At 50.9% G+C, this 16,443-nt stretch overlaps 1 protein-coding gene across 2 annotated transcripts in view; it reads right to left on the bottom strand.

Moving 5' to 3' along the window:
- Positions 1–421: 421 nt before the first annotated feature.
- The window catches only part of LDLRAP1 (low density lipoprotein receptor adaptor protein 1), a 42,015-nt gene continuing 25,993 nt past the window's right edge, over positions 422–16,443 (bottom strand). The window contains exons 5-9 of one of the 2 annotated variants that reach the window (XM_043998160.1): positions 7,375–7,447; positions 7,107–7,187; positions 5,664–5,794; positions 4,686–4,720; positions 422–1,431 (exon numbers count right to left, since the gene is read on the bottom strand). In XM_043998160.1, coding sequence (XP_043854095.1) covers positions 1,287–1,431; positions 4,686–4,720; positions 5,664–5,794; positions 7,107–7,187; positions 7,375–7,447 — 465 coding nt within the window. In that variant the 3' untranslated portion in view covers positions 422–1,286. The remainder of the gene's footprint in view (positions 1,432–4,685; positions 4,721–5,663; positions 5,795–7,106; positions 7,188–7,374; positions 7,448–16,443) is intronic. The other variant, XM_043998161.1, reaches the window with a different exon arrangement.

The following is a 16,443-nucleotide window of genomic DNA, read 5'->3' on the forward strand; positions in this document are numbered from 1 at the left end:
CAAATGACAAATTTCATAAACTTTCTGTTTCAACCAAGCAGGGCTGGAGCAAGGCTCCTAACAACAATATCCTGGACCACTGAGGGGTTCACACACTGCCGTGACTGCTAATGTCTAAGGCAGAAAAGCACAGCCTGGCGGCCTTCCGGGGTCCCCTGCCTGGCTTCCCAGGGTCAGCGTGGCTGGGCACTAGGCATCATCTGGTAACAAATCAATGCCCCAACCCCGCGTGCTCTTTCCTGGGAGGACCTGGCCAATACTGAGGGGACGAATGTCACACCAGTGACTTCCCAAATTCACAGACAGGAATGGGGCTGCTTTTCTGAACCCCAGTAAGAGTATGGAAGAGTGTGACAGAAGCCAAGTCCAAGGGCAGTCACAGGACAAATCTCATCAGTGTGATGGGGCGGCATGACAGAGGTCAGCAGAAGTCAGTTAACTTTTAATAAGGCAAAATAACAGGATGCTGGAGTTGGAAGTCCAACCCTCTCCCCCTTTGCTGAATGGGGAAGCTGAGGCCCAACGAGGGGAAAGGGCTTGGCTCAAGGTCAGGAGAGCGCCTTCCTGGCGTCTCACTCCACCCACACTACACTGCTTTTCTCTGTTCTGGGGTCCAAACCCTAACCCACCCTGAGAATGAAGACTAAAAGCTACCTACAGACTCAGCACTTTCCTTTCACCATCTTCAGGCCTGGCTTTGGGTTCATGTCTTAAAGTGCAAAGCTGTTGAGTCTTTGGATGAGAGGGGCTCTTGGAGTCAGCTCATCCTTGGGCAGCTTAATGGGCAGTATTCTGGCCTCCAGCTCACAGAGAGCCCAGTCACCCAGGCCAGCAGGGCCCCCCACCCTCCCTCCTTGTCCCCTCTCCTCCATGGGAGAACAGGAGCAGACCCCAAGGTGACTCTTTGGGGAAGGAATGAGTTAAGACCAAGCGGCCCTGGCTTTGTAAAAAGAGAAGAGGTAAGAGAGAAGCTGACCTCCCCCGGAGAGGGGCCAAAAGGCTGGTCATAATACTGTACACATCACACAGCGGAAGATGCTCAACAACGCTTGTGTCTGAGTGAGAGTCCACGGAATAAATAGGCTTGAAGCATCCTATAGTTTGTAAAGGGAAAAAAAAGCAGGATAAAAAAAAAGAGCTGCATTAATAATGCCTTTGGTCTAGTGGTTGACGGGGCCATGAGAGGCTGCCGTCTGAGGACAAGGGGACCTGCTCCTCCCCTTCCCCAAGAGGATGACTTTGGTCCATTTGCGTAGTGGTTGCTGGCCTCACTGGCCCTCAGATGCTCAGAAGCCAAAGAGGTCGTCCTGCTCAGAGGTGCCTGAGTCCGGCTTGTCCCAGTCCACAGGGGAGAGGCACTGGGCATACTGGATGTCCTGGGCCGTCAGCCCGATGTCCAGGACCTGTGGATTTGTCCGTGATTGGGCCAGCCTGGAAGAGTCCAAGAGAGCAATGTGAGAACAGAGGCCTGCAGGCCTGGAAGGATGTTACAGGGCTCAGCAACAGCAAGAAAAGGCATAGAACAGAGACTGTCTCTGACAGCTTCTGTGTGGCCTGTCAGAAGCATATGAAAGATGCTGTTGGCTTTAACCAGATCGGGGCCTCTGGACCTTAGAATACAGAACATCAGAACTGGGAGGGACCTTCTGAACTAATTTGACTACTGTATTTCAGTAGAATATGCCTCCTTTGTAATCCTATGTAATTTATTTTATTCATTTAAAAACATTCTTCTGAGAAAGGGTCCAGGGGCTCCCCCAAACTGCCAAGGAGGCCCATGACAGAAACTCTCACCTGTGGGAATTTGTTTTGCTTCATTCTACATACAAGGGATTTTCTGTCCTCTTTCTTTCTTTTCCTTTTTCTCCTTCCTTCCTTTTTTTTGTAGGGGGAGTTAGCAGGAAAGAAAATAAATACTTGTTAAGAGAAAAAATGTTTTAAAAAATCTAATCCAGGAAAAGGACCCACATGTACAAAAATATTTATAGCAGCTCTTTCTGTAGTGGCAAAGAATTTGAAACGGAGGGGATGCCCATCAATTGGGGAATGGCTGAACAAGTTGTGGCATATGAATGTGATGGAATGCTATTGTGCTGTAAGAAACGATAAGCAGGCAGATTTCAGAAAAACCTGGGAAGACTTACATGAACTGACAATGAGTGAAGTGAACAGAACCAAAGAACATTGTACACAGTAACAGTAACATTGTGTGATGATGAACTATGAATGACTTAGCTCTTCTCAGCAATAGAATGATCAAAGACAATTCCAAGACTCATAATGGAAAACATTATCCACATCCAGAGAAAAAAACTGGAGTCTGAATGCAGATTGAAGTATACTATTTTCACTTTTTTTGTTTTTTATTCTTTTTCATGGCTTCCCCCTTTGTTCTGATTCTTCTTTCACAACATGACTAATGTGGAAATATATTTAATAGGATTGCACATGTATAACCTATATCAGATTGTGTCCCAAGGGAAGAAGAAGAGAAGGGAGAGAGAAAAATCTGGAACTCAAAATCTTATAAAAAATGAACAATGAAAACTATTTTTACATGTAATTGGAAAAAATAAAATACTATTTACAAAGAAAAAAATCTAATCCAACTTGCGCACTTCATAGAAAACAGTCTCAGGCTATGTCCAAGGTCAAAATGGTTAGTCGGTAGCTGAGCTGGGTTACAAAATGCCACCTGCTGCCTTCCAAGGCCAGGGCTCCTTCCCTTATGCCTTGTGGTTAGAACGGTGAGGTGTTATACAATTCACTAAGAAGGCCTGGTTAGGAAATTCCCTGAGTAAGAGTAGGAACATAGAAGGGAAACAGAGGATGGGAAGGTTGGGGAGAGACGGATCCACTGAGTAGGGAAGAAGAAACAGATGCTAATGGCTGGGGCCTTCCACTCAGCCATGTTGAGCTGTCTCTCGACAGAGCCTCTCTCCTGAACCCCTGAACCATATCCTGCCTGGGGTGACTTGGGCCTTGGAATCAGAAGCCCGGATTTGAATGGAAGGGCTCCATGATTAATCCTGGGCAACCCACCCAACCTCCCTGAACTTCGGCTTCTTTATCTGTGAAATGGAACATCTCTGACCAGCCTATCTCATAGGTAAGGAAAGTACGTGGTAGCTAAAAACTGGGGGGAGGGGGCGGGGGGGGGGGAGGGAGGGGGAGTGACTACCCAGTGACTGGGGGATGGCCTGTGAAGGGAAGGGAATACTCTTATTTTTCTGAAAGAAAATGGTGAATAAGATGAACACAGAGCAAGGGAGGCAAAGTGAAGGAGGGGGAGCCAGACAAACAACACGTCTGAGGGACAACCATGTTAGATAGAAGTCGTCCACTCAAAACCACAAAACCAAATATTGTGAAATGAAAAGGAACCAAGTTGGCCCCAGCCTAAGAGCTACAAGAAGACATGTCCCCATGATCCTTTGCAGGGGGGCAGTTGGAGCACTGCATAGAACATCAGATTTTTTTCCAGAGGCTGATTGGTTTTGCTTTTTGTACCCCTCTCCTTCCTTTTTTTCTTTAAAAAAAAAACTCAAAAAATAAAAATGAAATGAAAAAATCTCTAGTCTAAGGGACGGCTCAGTGGGTAGGGGGAGGGGAGGGCTGCATGGGGAAATCTGGATGATGTTAAAACATAAACAAAAGATATCAACGTTGGAGAATGACCACAGGAATGGAAACGTCAAGGACTACCGAAAGGATGAACAGAACGACCATCTATCTGCGTCCCCAACGAAGAGAGGAGAAAAATGTAGCTCCCTCCCTTTCCTGGCAGACAGAGGTGGGGGGTCATGGGTGTGGAAACCTACAAATGCTGTGGTTGTGTTGCTTAGGTCGGCTGAACTGTCTTTCTTTGTTTTTGATTTCTGTTACAAGGGATGGCTCCACGTTAGGGAAGCAGGGAGAAGAGATCCATTGGGAAATGGGGGATGTAAAAACCAGAGACGGAAACAAAAACCAAAACATTAAAACAAGAGTTTGCTAAACCAAAAAAGTACAATAGGCCATCACTCTCCCCTTCCCATTAATGGAGGTGGAAGGGGCTGGGGGGTGGGGTTACACATCCTCGGGCTTTCCACGGCCCGAGCTGCCCTTCAAACAGAAATGCCAAGGGCTAGCTAACATGGAAGCCCTGGCGTGGGGGCTCAGGACTCATCATGCAGTCACTGACTAACCCCAAACGAACTGTGCTATGCACAAGGGGAGAAGAGGAGAAGAGGGAAGACAGGAGGGGTCATTCTCTCTAGCCACAAAGTACCCAGGTCAGCTGGGCATAGCTCTTCTTCCCTCTGCACTGGCCAGGGCTTCCTCCTTCTCTGATTGAAGTGGCTGGCTATTCTTTGTCTCTTCCTCCTCCCCTCCCTCCTCTCTCTTCTTTTCTTCCTATTTGTCTCTTTCTTTCTCCTCCCTCCTTCTCTTTCTCTTCTTTCTCCTTTCCCCTCTTCTTCCTTCTCTCACTCTCTCCCTTCCCTCTTTTTTCTCCCTCCCTCTCCCTCCCCGTTTCCCTTCTCTCCTTTTTCCTGATTAAAAGGGGCAGGTTCTGTCTGTCTCTGTCTCTCTTTGCCCATGAATCTAGGGAGGGGCCCTCCATCTTCCCCCAAGAGGCCTCCCCTGGAGTGTCCCTTTAGGCTGTGGTGCAGCCTCTCCCAGCATGGCAGCGCTGATTCAGTTACCTTGAGAAGGCTTCATCAAGGCCGTCATCTAGCTCCTAAAAGAAAACAAACACAAGAGGCCCATGTTAGGAGCCATGCTTGGCCTGCCATTGATCTCACGCTCCCCAGAATCAGAAGGGGCAGGAAAGGACTGTCATACAGCTGTGGGCTGGTGGGGCCAAGGGTCTCTCTCCCCAAATAACTGATGACAGCATCCAATAGCTGATGGTTGGAAGGGACCTTGGGCCTCAATTTCCCCATCTGTAAAATGAGAGGGTGAGTCTAGCCAACCTTGAATCGCCCCCCATCTATAAACCTATGCTTCTTATTCAATATCTGGATAATTGTCAAAAACACCATTGCACAACTATCCCCGGTCTTTGATCTTTTTTAAGGAGCTACACATAATGATCTTAGTTGATCCTCACCTGCAAAGTTGTTATTAGAAAAATACTCAATTTATAGATGAGGAGACTGAGGCTGAAAGGGGGGGGGCTGTCCAGGGACATACAGTGAGTCAGGGAACAAGCTGTATCTAAGTCCTTCTTGTCCCCAGAGGTTCCCCTCTGACCAGTGAGGAAGGGGTTGATGTGATAGGGAGGTTAACTTCCGTGTCTGGGCCAGGGACAAGGGCTTTGGAGCTAATCTCCCTGACCTGATCAGAGTAAGTCCTAGCAGCTGTGGGTGAGAGGGGAGCTTTGTGGAGACACAGCTGCACCACGGAGGCCAGGCCCACTGAAGAGGATCCTCTGGTTCAAGAGGACACTGTTTCCCCCCCATCCCCACCACAGCCAGCCTTGCAGGTATCCTGGGGACCCAAACAGGCACTGACCCCTACAAAGCCCAGAGAGGGCTGGGCACTGGAGCTGTCTGAGCACAAAGCAGGGCCTCCGGGTGGGGCAGACTGGACACTGGAGGAGGTGGGGTGGGGTTGGGTGGGGCCCAGCCTCCCAAGGCCCAGCACTCTCTCCCCCTTATCCTTCCACTCAGGGGACTCACCCAGACCACGTTGTTATTGGCCAGGGGCTCAGGCCTCCCCACCTCATCCAGGTTGGCGGCATTGGCACTCACAGTGGACAGGGGAGCCTTGGCTGTTTCCTCCAGGTCCAGCAGGTTTCCAGTAGTGATCGCTATAGAGGAGACCCCCCCAAGCAAGAGAACTTAGAAAGAGAGACCCCCTTCCCTCAACTTTCCCCATGTGTCCCGAGAGGGAAAGCAACAGCCTGCCATCACTCCCCCGACTGCTCAGGACAGGAAAAGGGCGGGCATGACATCAGAGCTGGGAAGGACCTCAGGGCTCATCTGCAATGGCTGCCTTCGTCACAAAGAAGAGGACCGGCCCCAGCAGGACTCAGTCATTTGGCCAAGATCACAGAGCTGCCAATAGCAGATAAGGGTCTTTGCCCAAATCTTCACCCCAACGTCTTCCAACCCTCACACTAACTACAGGATGTTCTGCCAATCTCTACTCCAACAGAGGGCCCTCCCAGCTCTGACACCCTGTGTTCTAAGGGCCCTCCCAGCTCTGACATGCTGTGTTCTAAGGCCCTCCCAGCTCTGACACCCTGTGTTCTAAGGACCCTCCCAGCTCTGACACCCTGTGTTCTAAGGGTCCTCCCAGCTGACATGCTGTGTTCTAAGGGCCCTCCCAGCTCTGACACCCTGTGTTCTAAGGCCCTCCCAGCTCTGACACCCTGTGTTCTAAGGCCCTCCCAGCTCTGACACCCTGTGTTCTAAGGCCTTCCCAGCTTTGACATGCTGTGTTCTAAGGGCCCTCCCAGCTCTGGCATTCCCTGATGAGGGTTCTGCCAGCCCTCCCCACGCTCATCATGGGCTCACAAGTTTCCTTCGGACTGCCCCAACGCCCACCTGGCAGACAAGGTCCCCACACTTCCCCCAAAGGTTCCTTTTTCTTTCTCTCTGCTTCTGGTTTGGGCCCAGCTCCTATCAGCTTCACTCCTGTCCTGTTCCTTCACTAGGCCTTTAAAGCAGTGTCTCATTACTGAGAATAATAGGTAGATGAAGACTAGCTGGCTCCACACATCCAGTGCTTCACAGCACTTGGCACACTGATCTTATCTGACCCTCCCAATACCCTGTGAGCAAGGTACCAGAAGTGTGCATTATTATTACTCGGGGTCAGCACCATGCCCAGCATACAGCAGGCACTTAATACAGGCCATCTGATTATGCCCATTTTAGAGATGAGGAAAGTGAAGGTCAGTGATTTGTCACATGACCTGTCCAGGGTCACAGAGCACGTCAATCTTTCAGGCCATGAACCATGGACCCCCACAGGATCTGTGGACCATGCACTGAGAACTTGGAAGGGAAGGGGCCAAGACATAGGTGTTCAGAGCACAGCTGGATTCCTGTGGTAGCTCTCCACCAGCCCCTTGCCTGCCTGCTCCCACCCTCCCCTCCCCAAGCCCACAGACTCACGGCCTTTTAGGGACGGGGAGCTGTCCAGCCGAGCCCCACACGCGACCTCTTCTAAGTTTGCCTTCTCCCGCTTCTCCTTCTCTACAAGCACCAAGGGAACAGAGGTTGGGGTCTTGGGGAAAGGCAAGGGAAGGAGCATCAGAGGTGCCAAGGGAGGAGTGTGGCTGAGGACAGAGTCCATGCACCGAATGGGCTGAGCGTGCTTGCCAGTCAAGCTGCCAGGAATGAGCTGGTAAACCACCTCCCTCTGTGCCCAGGCTAGACTCACCTTCCTTGGACACCTGCCAAAGCTCAAAGGCGACTTTGAAAGCCTGGGCCACCGTGAGGGTGACGGCCTGAGCCTGCAAGAGACAAAAGGAGAGGCCGAGCCTTCAGTCCCACGAGGCTCCACATAACAGAGACTTGGCCAACACGGATGGCACTGAATGAAACAGGGAATAGGAGCTACGGGCTGCAGGGCTGCAGCTTAAGAACCACCCAGGGGCTGCCAAGGGTAACAGATTCCCCTGCAGGGCTGAGGGGTGAACCAAAATGAGCCCCGAACACTGTGCTGCCAAGAGGAAAGGATGAACAGGACCTGGCCGGGGGATCCTGGGAGCCAGATGCGGGGACCCAGCATCACAGAGGTGAAGCACCCCTCACCAAGTGTCTAGTCTAACCTGTACTCGGAACAAAAATGTCCTCTAGAACACTGCTGTCAAATGGACTTCCAATGAAAAACGTCAGAAAGAGGCGTGCCTCCCATCTATCAGCAGAGGTGAAGGCCTACAGGTGCGGAATGGGGCTGACATTTTCAGACGGGTTGATTTCTTTTGCTTAACTGAAATGGTCACACAGCTTTTCCTCCAGTGGTGGGGAACTCACTACCTCCTGTGAGAAAATAATTATTGATGGGGAAATCAGATTCCCCTTTTTGTTACTTACTGTCAGCCAGACCACAGGCAGACAGTAGCCAGGGTGCAGGATCAGTCTGGGTGGGGTCCAAATTCTTTGGATTGATTACCATATAGAGATATTGTCCTGCATCAAGGGGATTTTCAGTGCCTCTAATCTGATGTAATCCACCTTTAACTACATGAACCAATTAGATCTGACTGATGTATAATGACCGGCCTCTTAATCAAAAAGGGGTAAGAACCTGGAAAAGTAGCCATGCACTCCTCTCTTGTGCGCTCTCTCTCCTGCTCTCTCTCTCTCCCTCCCTCTCCCTGTTTGGACTACAAGAAGTCAGGGAGCCATTTTGTCAGTCCCTTACCAGTAGAGTGATAAATTGATAATAGGATTGCCCAGAACTGGTGTCTGTTATTATCTCAAATGCCACACTCTCAAGACAGCACACTCCATCAGGGGTCTGCTCTGCTTCTTATGAACTAGACCAAAATCCACCTCCCTGTAATTTCACACCAACGCTCCACGTCCTGCCCTCTGTGGTGACACCAAATAAGGCCTCACCTTTCTTCCATCTGACAACCTTGAATGCCAGTGATACCACCTCCCAAGAGGCAGCAAGGTGGGATGGTGAAGTGCTAGGCCTGGAGTCAGAAAGACCCAGCTTCAAATGGAAGACCTCAGGCACTTACTAGCTATTACAACCCTAGGCAAATCACTTTATCTCTATCAGCTTCAGTTTCCTCATCTGTAAAATGGGGATAATCAGAGGTTGTTGTGAGGATCAAATGAGCTACTATTTGTAAACTGTCTAGCAGAGTGGCTGGCGAAAAGCAGGTGCTTAATCAATGCTGGTTTCCTTCCTTCCCTCCTCTGATCTCCCTTTCCAAGATGCTCCAGTCTAAGTAAACCTGGTTGCTTTAATCAACCTTCATAGAGCATGGTCTCCCCTTTGCCCCTAGCTCAGATGCTCCCTGATCGATCTCCTCCCCACCCAGATGAACTTAATTCATCAAGCCCCTTCCTGAAATGGGGCACCCAGAAGGGAACACAAGGGGACGGCCGTTGCCTGACGTAGACTGAGGAACAGTGGCACTATCAGTGCCTCGTTCTGATGCTGGGAACTGCTGACTCACAGTGAGCTTGCAGTCCACTAAGACTCCAAGGTCTTTTTTTAGCCTCTAGCTGAGGAAGGATCTGGGATCCTTTGGTAGGGAAGCTCCAGGATTGGGAGAAAATAAAGAAGGAAGAGTTGGAGAACAAAAGCTGACAGAAGCTTTGTTCCTCTCCTCCCCTTCCCTGGGAAAGGAACCTCTGACCCTCTTTTGCTAGCCTTGGTTGACTCCCTGGGGATGATGAAGCTCTGGGATCCACCCCCCTGCACCAGGGCCTTCTCCTTCTGGGGTCTGGGGGGGGGCAGAGGGGGACCATATGGGGCAGTGCTTGGGGCGGGTACAGAAGGAAAGGCCTGTGATGGAGCCAAACCACAAGATAAGGGGCCACAAACTGGGTGACTCGGCGGCAGCTGGGGAGGGTGGGTTGCCCTGAAGGACTGGGGCAGAATGCTAGGCTCTTAGGCTGCCTGCAGGGCCCAAGGAGGAAGAGGGGTTGGAAGGTCATGGGGAAGCCTCAGGGCATCAGCTCAGTCCCCTCAGCTCCATCATTTTCCAGGCTGAACCCTATAGAGCCGGTGTTCAGACAAGATCTGGGATCCCTAAGGAGGAATGAGACACACGCCCCAGCCAGCTCAGTAGAGAGCATGAGGAGAAACGAAACCCAAGAGTTCCTGCTTCCAGACACAGCCAAGGGCAGGGTCAGAGATGTTTGTTCACCTTACTTCCTGCTGACCAAGGAAATCCATCATCTCAGGGGACTCACCTCCTGCTCAATCTGGCCTCTGGGCCTTAGCTCATGCAGTGCCCCCTTCTTTAAGGGGGCAGCATGGCATAGCAAGAAGAATACTGGACAGGGGTAACTCAAGACACCTGAGGTCTAGCTCAAGTTCAACCAGGGTATAACCCTGACATGCTATGTTCTAGGGGCCTGCCCAGCTCTGACATTCCAGGTTCTAAGGGCCCTCCCAGCCCTAACATCCTGTGTTCTAAGGCCCTCCCACTTCTGCTATCCTCTGTTCTAAGGGCCCTTCTAGCTCTGACACAGTGTTCTAAGGGCCCTCCCAGCCCTGACATTTTGTGTTCTAAGGGCCCTCCCAGCTCTGACATCCTTTGTTCTAAGGGCCCTCCCAGCTCTGACATCCTGTGTTCTAAGGGCCCTCCTAGCCCTGACAACCTGTGTTCTTAAGGGCCCTGTCTGCTCTGACATTCTCTGATGAGGGTTCCTCCAGCCCTCCCTACATTCACCATGGGTTCACAAGCTTCCTTTCGGACGGCCCCAATGCCCACACAAGCAGCCTGGTCCCCCTCTTTTTCCTTTTCCCTGTGTCTTGTTATGGGCCCAGCCTGAGGCAACCTTGTGCAAATGTTCTAGCTCTGCTACGCTATGTTCTAAGGGCCCTTCCAGTGTCTAAGAACCCTTCCAGAGCTGGCACTTCTATGCCTCCACGTCCCCTGTAATTTCAGCATTCATTGGAGCCACGGTTGTGGCAGTCAGCAGGGTCATCGGCTGTGCCTGCAGATGACACAAACTGACCAATGGCCTTCCCTCACCCCAGATTTCCTGGGAGGGGCCAGGGGATGGAATCTAGCATTGGGCACCCAAGTCTTGCCAAGATGTAGGGCTGTCTGACTCTGGCATATAATTAGTCCATATTTTTAGTTCATGGCCAATTCTCAATGGTAACTGGGTCTATTAAACTTGATTCCAACGTGACAGCTTAAATTGTAAACAGCTGTGAAGAGTTTCATACTTAATTACCATATTTAAGTTTTGCCATAAAGTGTTCGCATTTCCATCAAAAATGTAAATGCCAGAGACATTCAAATGAGATTTTATACTTCATGAAGCTTAATTGGCACAAATCACTCAGCGTGTTGGGGGATTTTCAATGTTAAAAACAAAACAAAAAACCCCACTTTTCTTTCTTTTCTTGAAAAAGGCAATAGGCGACAATTCATATCTCAATTAAATCGTGTTGTTTTGGGGAATGGGCCTTGGGGAACAGAGGGAAGGCTCGGGAAGGGGTGGGGAGTGGAGGGAAGATGCATGTCTCACTGGCTCTGCCTGGAGCTCTCTGACAAGGGAGGATGTGGGGAATCAGGATGAGACTTTCTGCCCAGGCCTGGGTGCTTTCAATAGCGCTTGCTCTACACCCAAGATGGGGCAAGAGAGAGCCAAGGCCATGCTCTCCAAACCACCCTTCACAGACTGACCCTGAAGACTCCCCCTTCCACCCCGCTAAGCCAGCTAGAGTCACCAAGAAGGAGGCCCATCCCAGATGATAAGCCATGCAGTGGAAAGGGGCCTTGGCGGGCATTCCCATCCAATCTCTTCATCTTCTAAAGAAATAAAAGGAGGCTCAGAGAGGTGGGGAACTTGACTCCCCAAGGTCACACAGTAAAAGGCAGAGGCCAGATTTGTCCTTGGGTCTTCTAACTTCTGCTATAATGACCATTAAAAGTGAGAGGGAGGGGCAGCTAGATGGGGCAGTGGATAGAGCACCGGCCCTGGAGTCAGGAGTACCTGAGTTCAAATCCAGCCTCAGACACTTAACACTTACTAGCTGTGTGACCCTGGGCAAGTCACTTAACCCCAATTGCCTCACTAAAAAAAAAAAAAGTGAGAGGGAACCCAGAAACTGGGCATCCCTACTGGGGACTAAGTAAGTTTCAATTGGCTGTAGTTGGGAAGGGAGAGAGCTTTTAGAACATTCCAGAACTGTGGACCCCCAAAAAAGGGATCTTAGAGCAATGAATGTCAGAGCCAGAGGGGGAGACACCTTGGAGATTCAGCAAACATTTATTAAGCATCCCCTGTCTGCAAGAGACAAAAACGACCCCTTCCTCTCATTTTACAGAGAAAGGAAGGCCCAAAGAGGTCAAGGAACCTGCCTAAAGTCACAGCGAGCTGGGGGCTGAGCCAGGCATAAAACCCCAGACGTCCAGTCCAGGGAACACTGATATGGGAAATAAAGCAGAACGAGGAGGTCTGGACTCTTGAGGGGAGAAGCAGGCTCTGGGGCAAAGGCTGGAAACTGCAGCGGGAGCTGGAGACCCAAGGGCAGATGGTCACACAGGCAGGCCATGAATTCCTGATCCACGTCACACAGAAATAGAGCCTTCCCTTTCTAGGACCTCCCTCAGCCACGGCCCTGCCCTTGCCCAACTCTGCCTTGGCCTCTAGTGACGTGAGCCCTCATCTCATCTCCACTACTAGGAGGCCCAGCCCCTGGGGGCTTCATATCTATGGAGGGCAGTGCGGCTGGCATAAAGCCAGGAAGACCTGGGTTCAAGTCAGTCTCTGACATATACTAACCTTGGGCTTCTCATGTAACCTCTTAATGCCCCCAAGCAATAGAGGATTCTGAGAAGATACCAGCCTGAGGGATCAGGAGAGACTCTCCTCCTCTGGGAGTTTCCCTTTACAAAGGAGAGCCAGACCCTCTTGCTTTCCCCCACCGCCCATAAAGCACTTCACAGCTTAAAATCTGTTTCCCTCGCAGCAACCTCAAGAGCTGGGATGGCGAGCAAGAATGACATAACTCACTTCCCACAGCTCCTGGGAGGTTCACAGAGCTCTCTGCCAACGATGTCTTATTTCTGTCTCACAACAAGCCCGTGAGGACATGATAGATTGTCACCCCCACCTTACGGCTACAGAAACTGAGGCCCAGAGGTTACAAGACCTAACCCAAAGCTAGCGACAGGGCCAGAATCTGAGCTCACATCTTTGATACCAAGTTCTGTGTTCCTCCTACTAGGCCACACAGGCACTGGAGTGAAGGTAGGCAAGACTTGGAGTCAGAAGCCCTGGGTCAGGTCCCCTCCCCATCGCTGGCCAGCTGATGTCTCTGAACCTCAGTTTCTTCATCTGCAAAATGGACATAATACAGCTGATCGATCTCACAGTCGTGCCGAGAGTGCTCGATGATGTGGAGGAGGCAATGGGGCCCAGTGGCCAGAGGGCTGCGGAGTCACAGACCTGGGGTCTCACTAATGAGCACCTGCTGCCCAGGAACCTGGTGGGCCCTGGGATAGAAATATGAGGGTGAAACCCGTCCCATCCTAAAGAAGCTTCCCATTCTATTCATCCTCTAACCTTGGCTGGCCTCTGACTGACCCATAAAATAAGGGTGGGGTCAACTAAATTACCTCTAGGCTCCCTTCCAATGTTAATCTATGGCCCTGTGAAACAAACAGCTATATTACCACCAAGTAACAGGCATTTAGGTGGCACAGTGGACAGAGCACCAGGCCTGCAGTCAGGAAGACCCAAGTTCAAATCCTGCCTCAGACACCGACTAGCTGGGTGACCCTGGGCAAGTCACTTCACCCCAGTTGCCTCAGCTGTAAAATGTACTGGAGAAGGAAATGGCAAACCACTCTAGTATCTCTGCCAAGAAAACCCCAATGGGGTCAGGAAGAGTGGGACGCCACTGACATGACTCAATAAGACCTAAGGCAAGTCATTGAACCTCTCTCAGCCTCAGTTTCTTCACATGCTAAATGGGGCCTCATTCATCACCTTCTGACTCATGACATCGAATAAAGGCTTGGCCCTACCAGGGCTCAGTAAATGTTTGCTAAAGGCAGAGGGGAGGGTGGGGACCACTCCAGGAAACAAACACACACAGACACACAGACACACAGACACACAGACACACAGACATACAGACATGCTCACGCTCGCTCTCACGCTCTCGCTCTCGCCCTCTCCCTCCCTCTATCTCTCCCTCTCCCTCCCTCCCTCCCTCCCTCTGTCTGCATCCCTCTCCTCTCCTTTCCTTTAGTTGTAAAGACACAAGCTTGGTGCTGATGGCAAGATCTTTTCTGACCCCAGGGCCAAGTTCTATTTTAATTTGCAGAGAACCTTATCTCGGCAGAGCAGGGACAGGGGCTGCTCTGCTGAGGGGGGTCTCTGGGTGGGCATCATCTCCAAAGAAGACGGGCAGCTCTACACATCCATCTGTGGAGCCCACACCAGGTGGCCGAGTTCTCTCGGGAGACATCTTTTTCTCTGTCCTGAGGGAAGGTCCCCCTCCAACATCTCGAGCTGGGCATGAGGATGCCACCGACAGCTGGGATGCAGGATGTACCTGCGGCCTCCTCCTATACAAAGTGAGCTCCCTGAGGGGAGGGGCCGTTTTTGATCATCTGGCATATAGCAGGACATTAATAAATGTAGAAAAGCATGCTGGACAAAGAATTAGGAGGCCCCTAAGTCTTAGTGTTAACTAGGCAAGTCATTTCAGCTGGAGAGGGCCCACTTTCCTTTTCTGTAAAATCAAGGAGTTGGGAAGGGCAAACCACATGTTCTCCATGATCCCTCCCAGTTCTCACATTCCCTATTCCAAGGTTTCTCCCTGCTCTGACATCTTGGGTTCTAAGGCCCTCCCAGCTCTGACATTCTGGGTTCTAAGGGCCCTCCCTGCTCTAATACTCTGGGTTCTAGGGTTCCTCCCAGCTCTGACGTTCTATGTTCTAAGGGCCCTCCCAGCTCTGACATTCTGTGTTCTAAGGCCCTCTCTACCCTGACACTCTGGGTTCTAAGGGCCCTCCCTACTCTAACACTCTGGGTTCTAAGACCCTTCTCAGCTCTAAAGTTCTGAGTTCTATGGACTGTGACAGTCTGTGTTCTAAGGGCCCTCCTGGCTCTAACAGTCTCTGTTCTAAGGCCCCTTCTGGCTCTATCTATGTCTGACTTTTCTGCTCATTCAGAAAAGCTGAGTTAGCTAAGGTCCTTCTCAGAAGGAAAACAGCCAAACCAAAAGACCCTGCTTAACTGGACTGAGATGGTGAGAGGCCCCATTGCCACTCCTATCCCATGCTGCCCAAGGATAGGGGAGGGAGGAGGAGGGTTCATAGATCTAATCAATCCTGCAAAGTCCTCCAAGTGCAGAAGCAATGAAATTGATGAGGCTGATTTCAGGGGGGGAAATGCACAAACTGCATCCAGTTTCAGAATAAGCCAGTGTAGACTGTGCTGTTAAAAAAGAGAAAGGGACCATCCAGGCCCCAGACGGCAGGCAGACCCTTAGCCAGTACTGGGCTGGCATCTGTTTTCTTTTCTTTTTTTTTTTTTGGTGAGGCAATTGGGGTTAAATGACTTGCCCAGGGTCACACAGCTAGTAAGTGTCAAGTATTTGAGGCCAGATTTGAACTCAGGTCCTCCTGAATCTAGGGCCAGTGCTCTATCCACTGTGCCACCTAGATGCCCCTGGCATCTGTTTTCCTCCATGCTCTCATTCTTGCTGGGATGTCTTTCTGCCCTCATCTGCTGAAGTCTGGCCTATCAGGGTAGGGCCTACCCCTCCTCCCACCTATCAAGCCATGAACTCCTTGGGGCAGGAACTGTTTTCTGCCTTTCTCTGGAGTCCCAGCCCAGGGCCTGACACATAGTAGGTGCTTACTGCAGGCTTGCTAATTATTTACTGAATTGAGCCACTCACTCCTACCTTTCCCTTCCTCTTAGTCAAGCTACAAACTCTCCCATCCCAAGAAGGAGCAAAGCTTCTGGGAAACCTGCTCCTGCTCCCTTCCTCTTCTCCCTCCCACCTGCAACCCATCCCCAGGCCCCAAGCTCGGCCAGCTGCACACGACAGGACGGGAGGATGAGGGTAACAAAGGGGATTAATGAGCTGGTATTTTTAAATCTGAGCCAGCAGAATCTCAGAAGCTAAGCAATTGGCCACTGGTGACTCAGCTCGGAGACAGAAACGTGAAAGAGACGTGCCAAGGCCCCATCCCAGAACTGCCAGGCATCACAAGGCAGAGGGAGATTGAGGAGAAAAGGGAGGGAGATGGAGAAGGGAGAGGAGGAAGGAAGGAAGGGGGAGGGAGGGGGGAGAGAGGAGGGAGGAGGAGGGGAGGGGAAGAGAAAAGGGAGGGGGATGGAGAGAGGAGGGGGAGGGGAGGGGGGAGAACAGGGACAGCCCCAAATGGTGGGAAAGGCTGATCGAGGAAGCAGGGATCTGCCTGGGATTGCTGCTCCACCTTGGTTTCCCCCTGGGGGCCTCAATTTCCCCATCTGTAAAACGAGAGGGTAAGACTAGCTGACCTTGAAGTCCCCCCTAGCTATAAATCTATGATTCTTATCTGGGTTATGGCAAAACAGGGGGGGCGGAATCTTCATTTTCACTAGCCTCTAACAGAAATGTATAGCATTTGAGTCAATTATGAATTTTTTAAACCACATTGTTTCAAGAAGGGGTCCGTAGATCTCAAGATTTTGCCCCAAAGGTCCAGGACACATGAAGGTTTGAGATCTCCTGCTTTAAAGGTTCTGCAAAGCTCTGAGCCTTGTAACAAGCCTGGAAGGCAGGTGCCACGATCAT

This window comes from Dromiciops gliroides, chromosome 3, assembly GCF_019393635.1.
Source record: "Dromiciops gliroides isolate mDroGli1 chromosome 3, mDroGli1.pri, whole genome shotgun sequence".
Taxonomy (NCBI): Eukaryota; Metazoa; Chordata; class Mammalia; order Microbiotheria; family Microbiotheriidae; genus Dromiciops; species Dromiciops gliroides.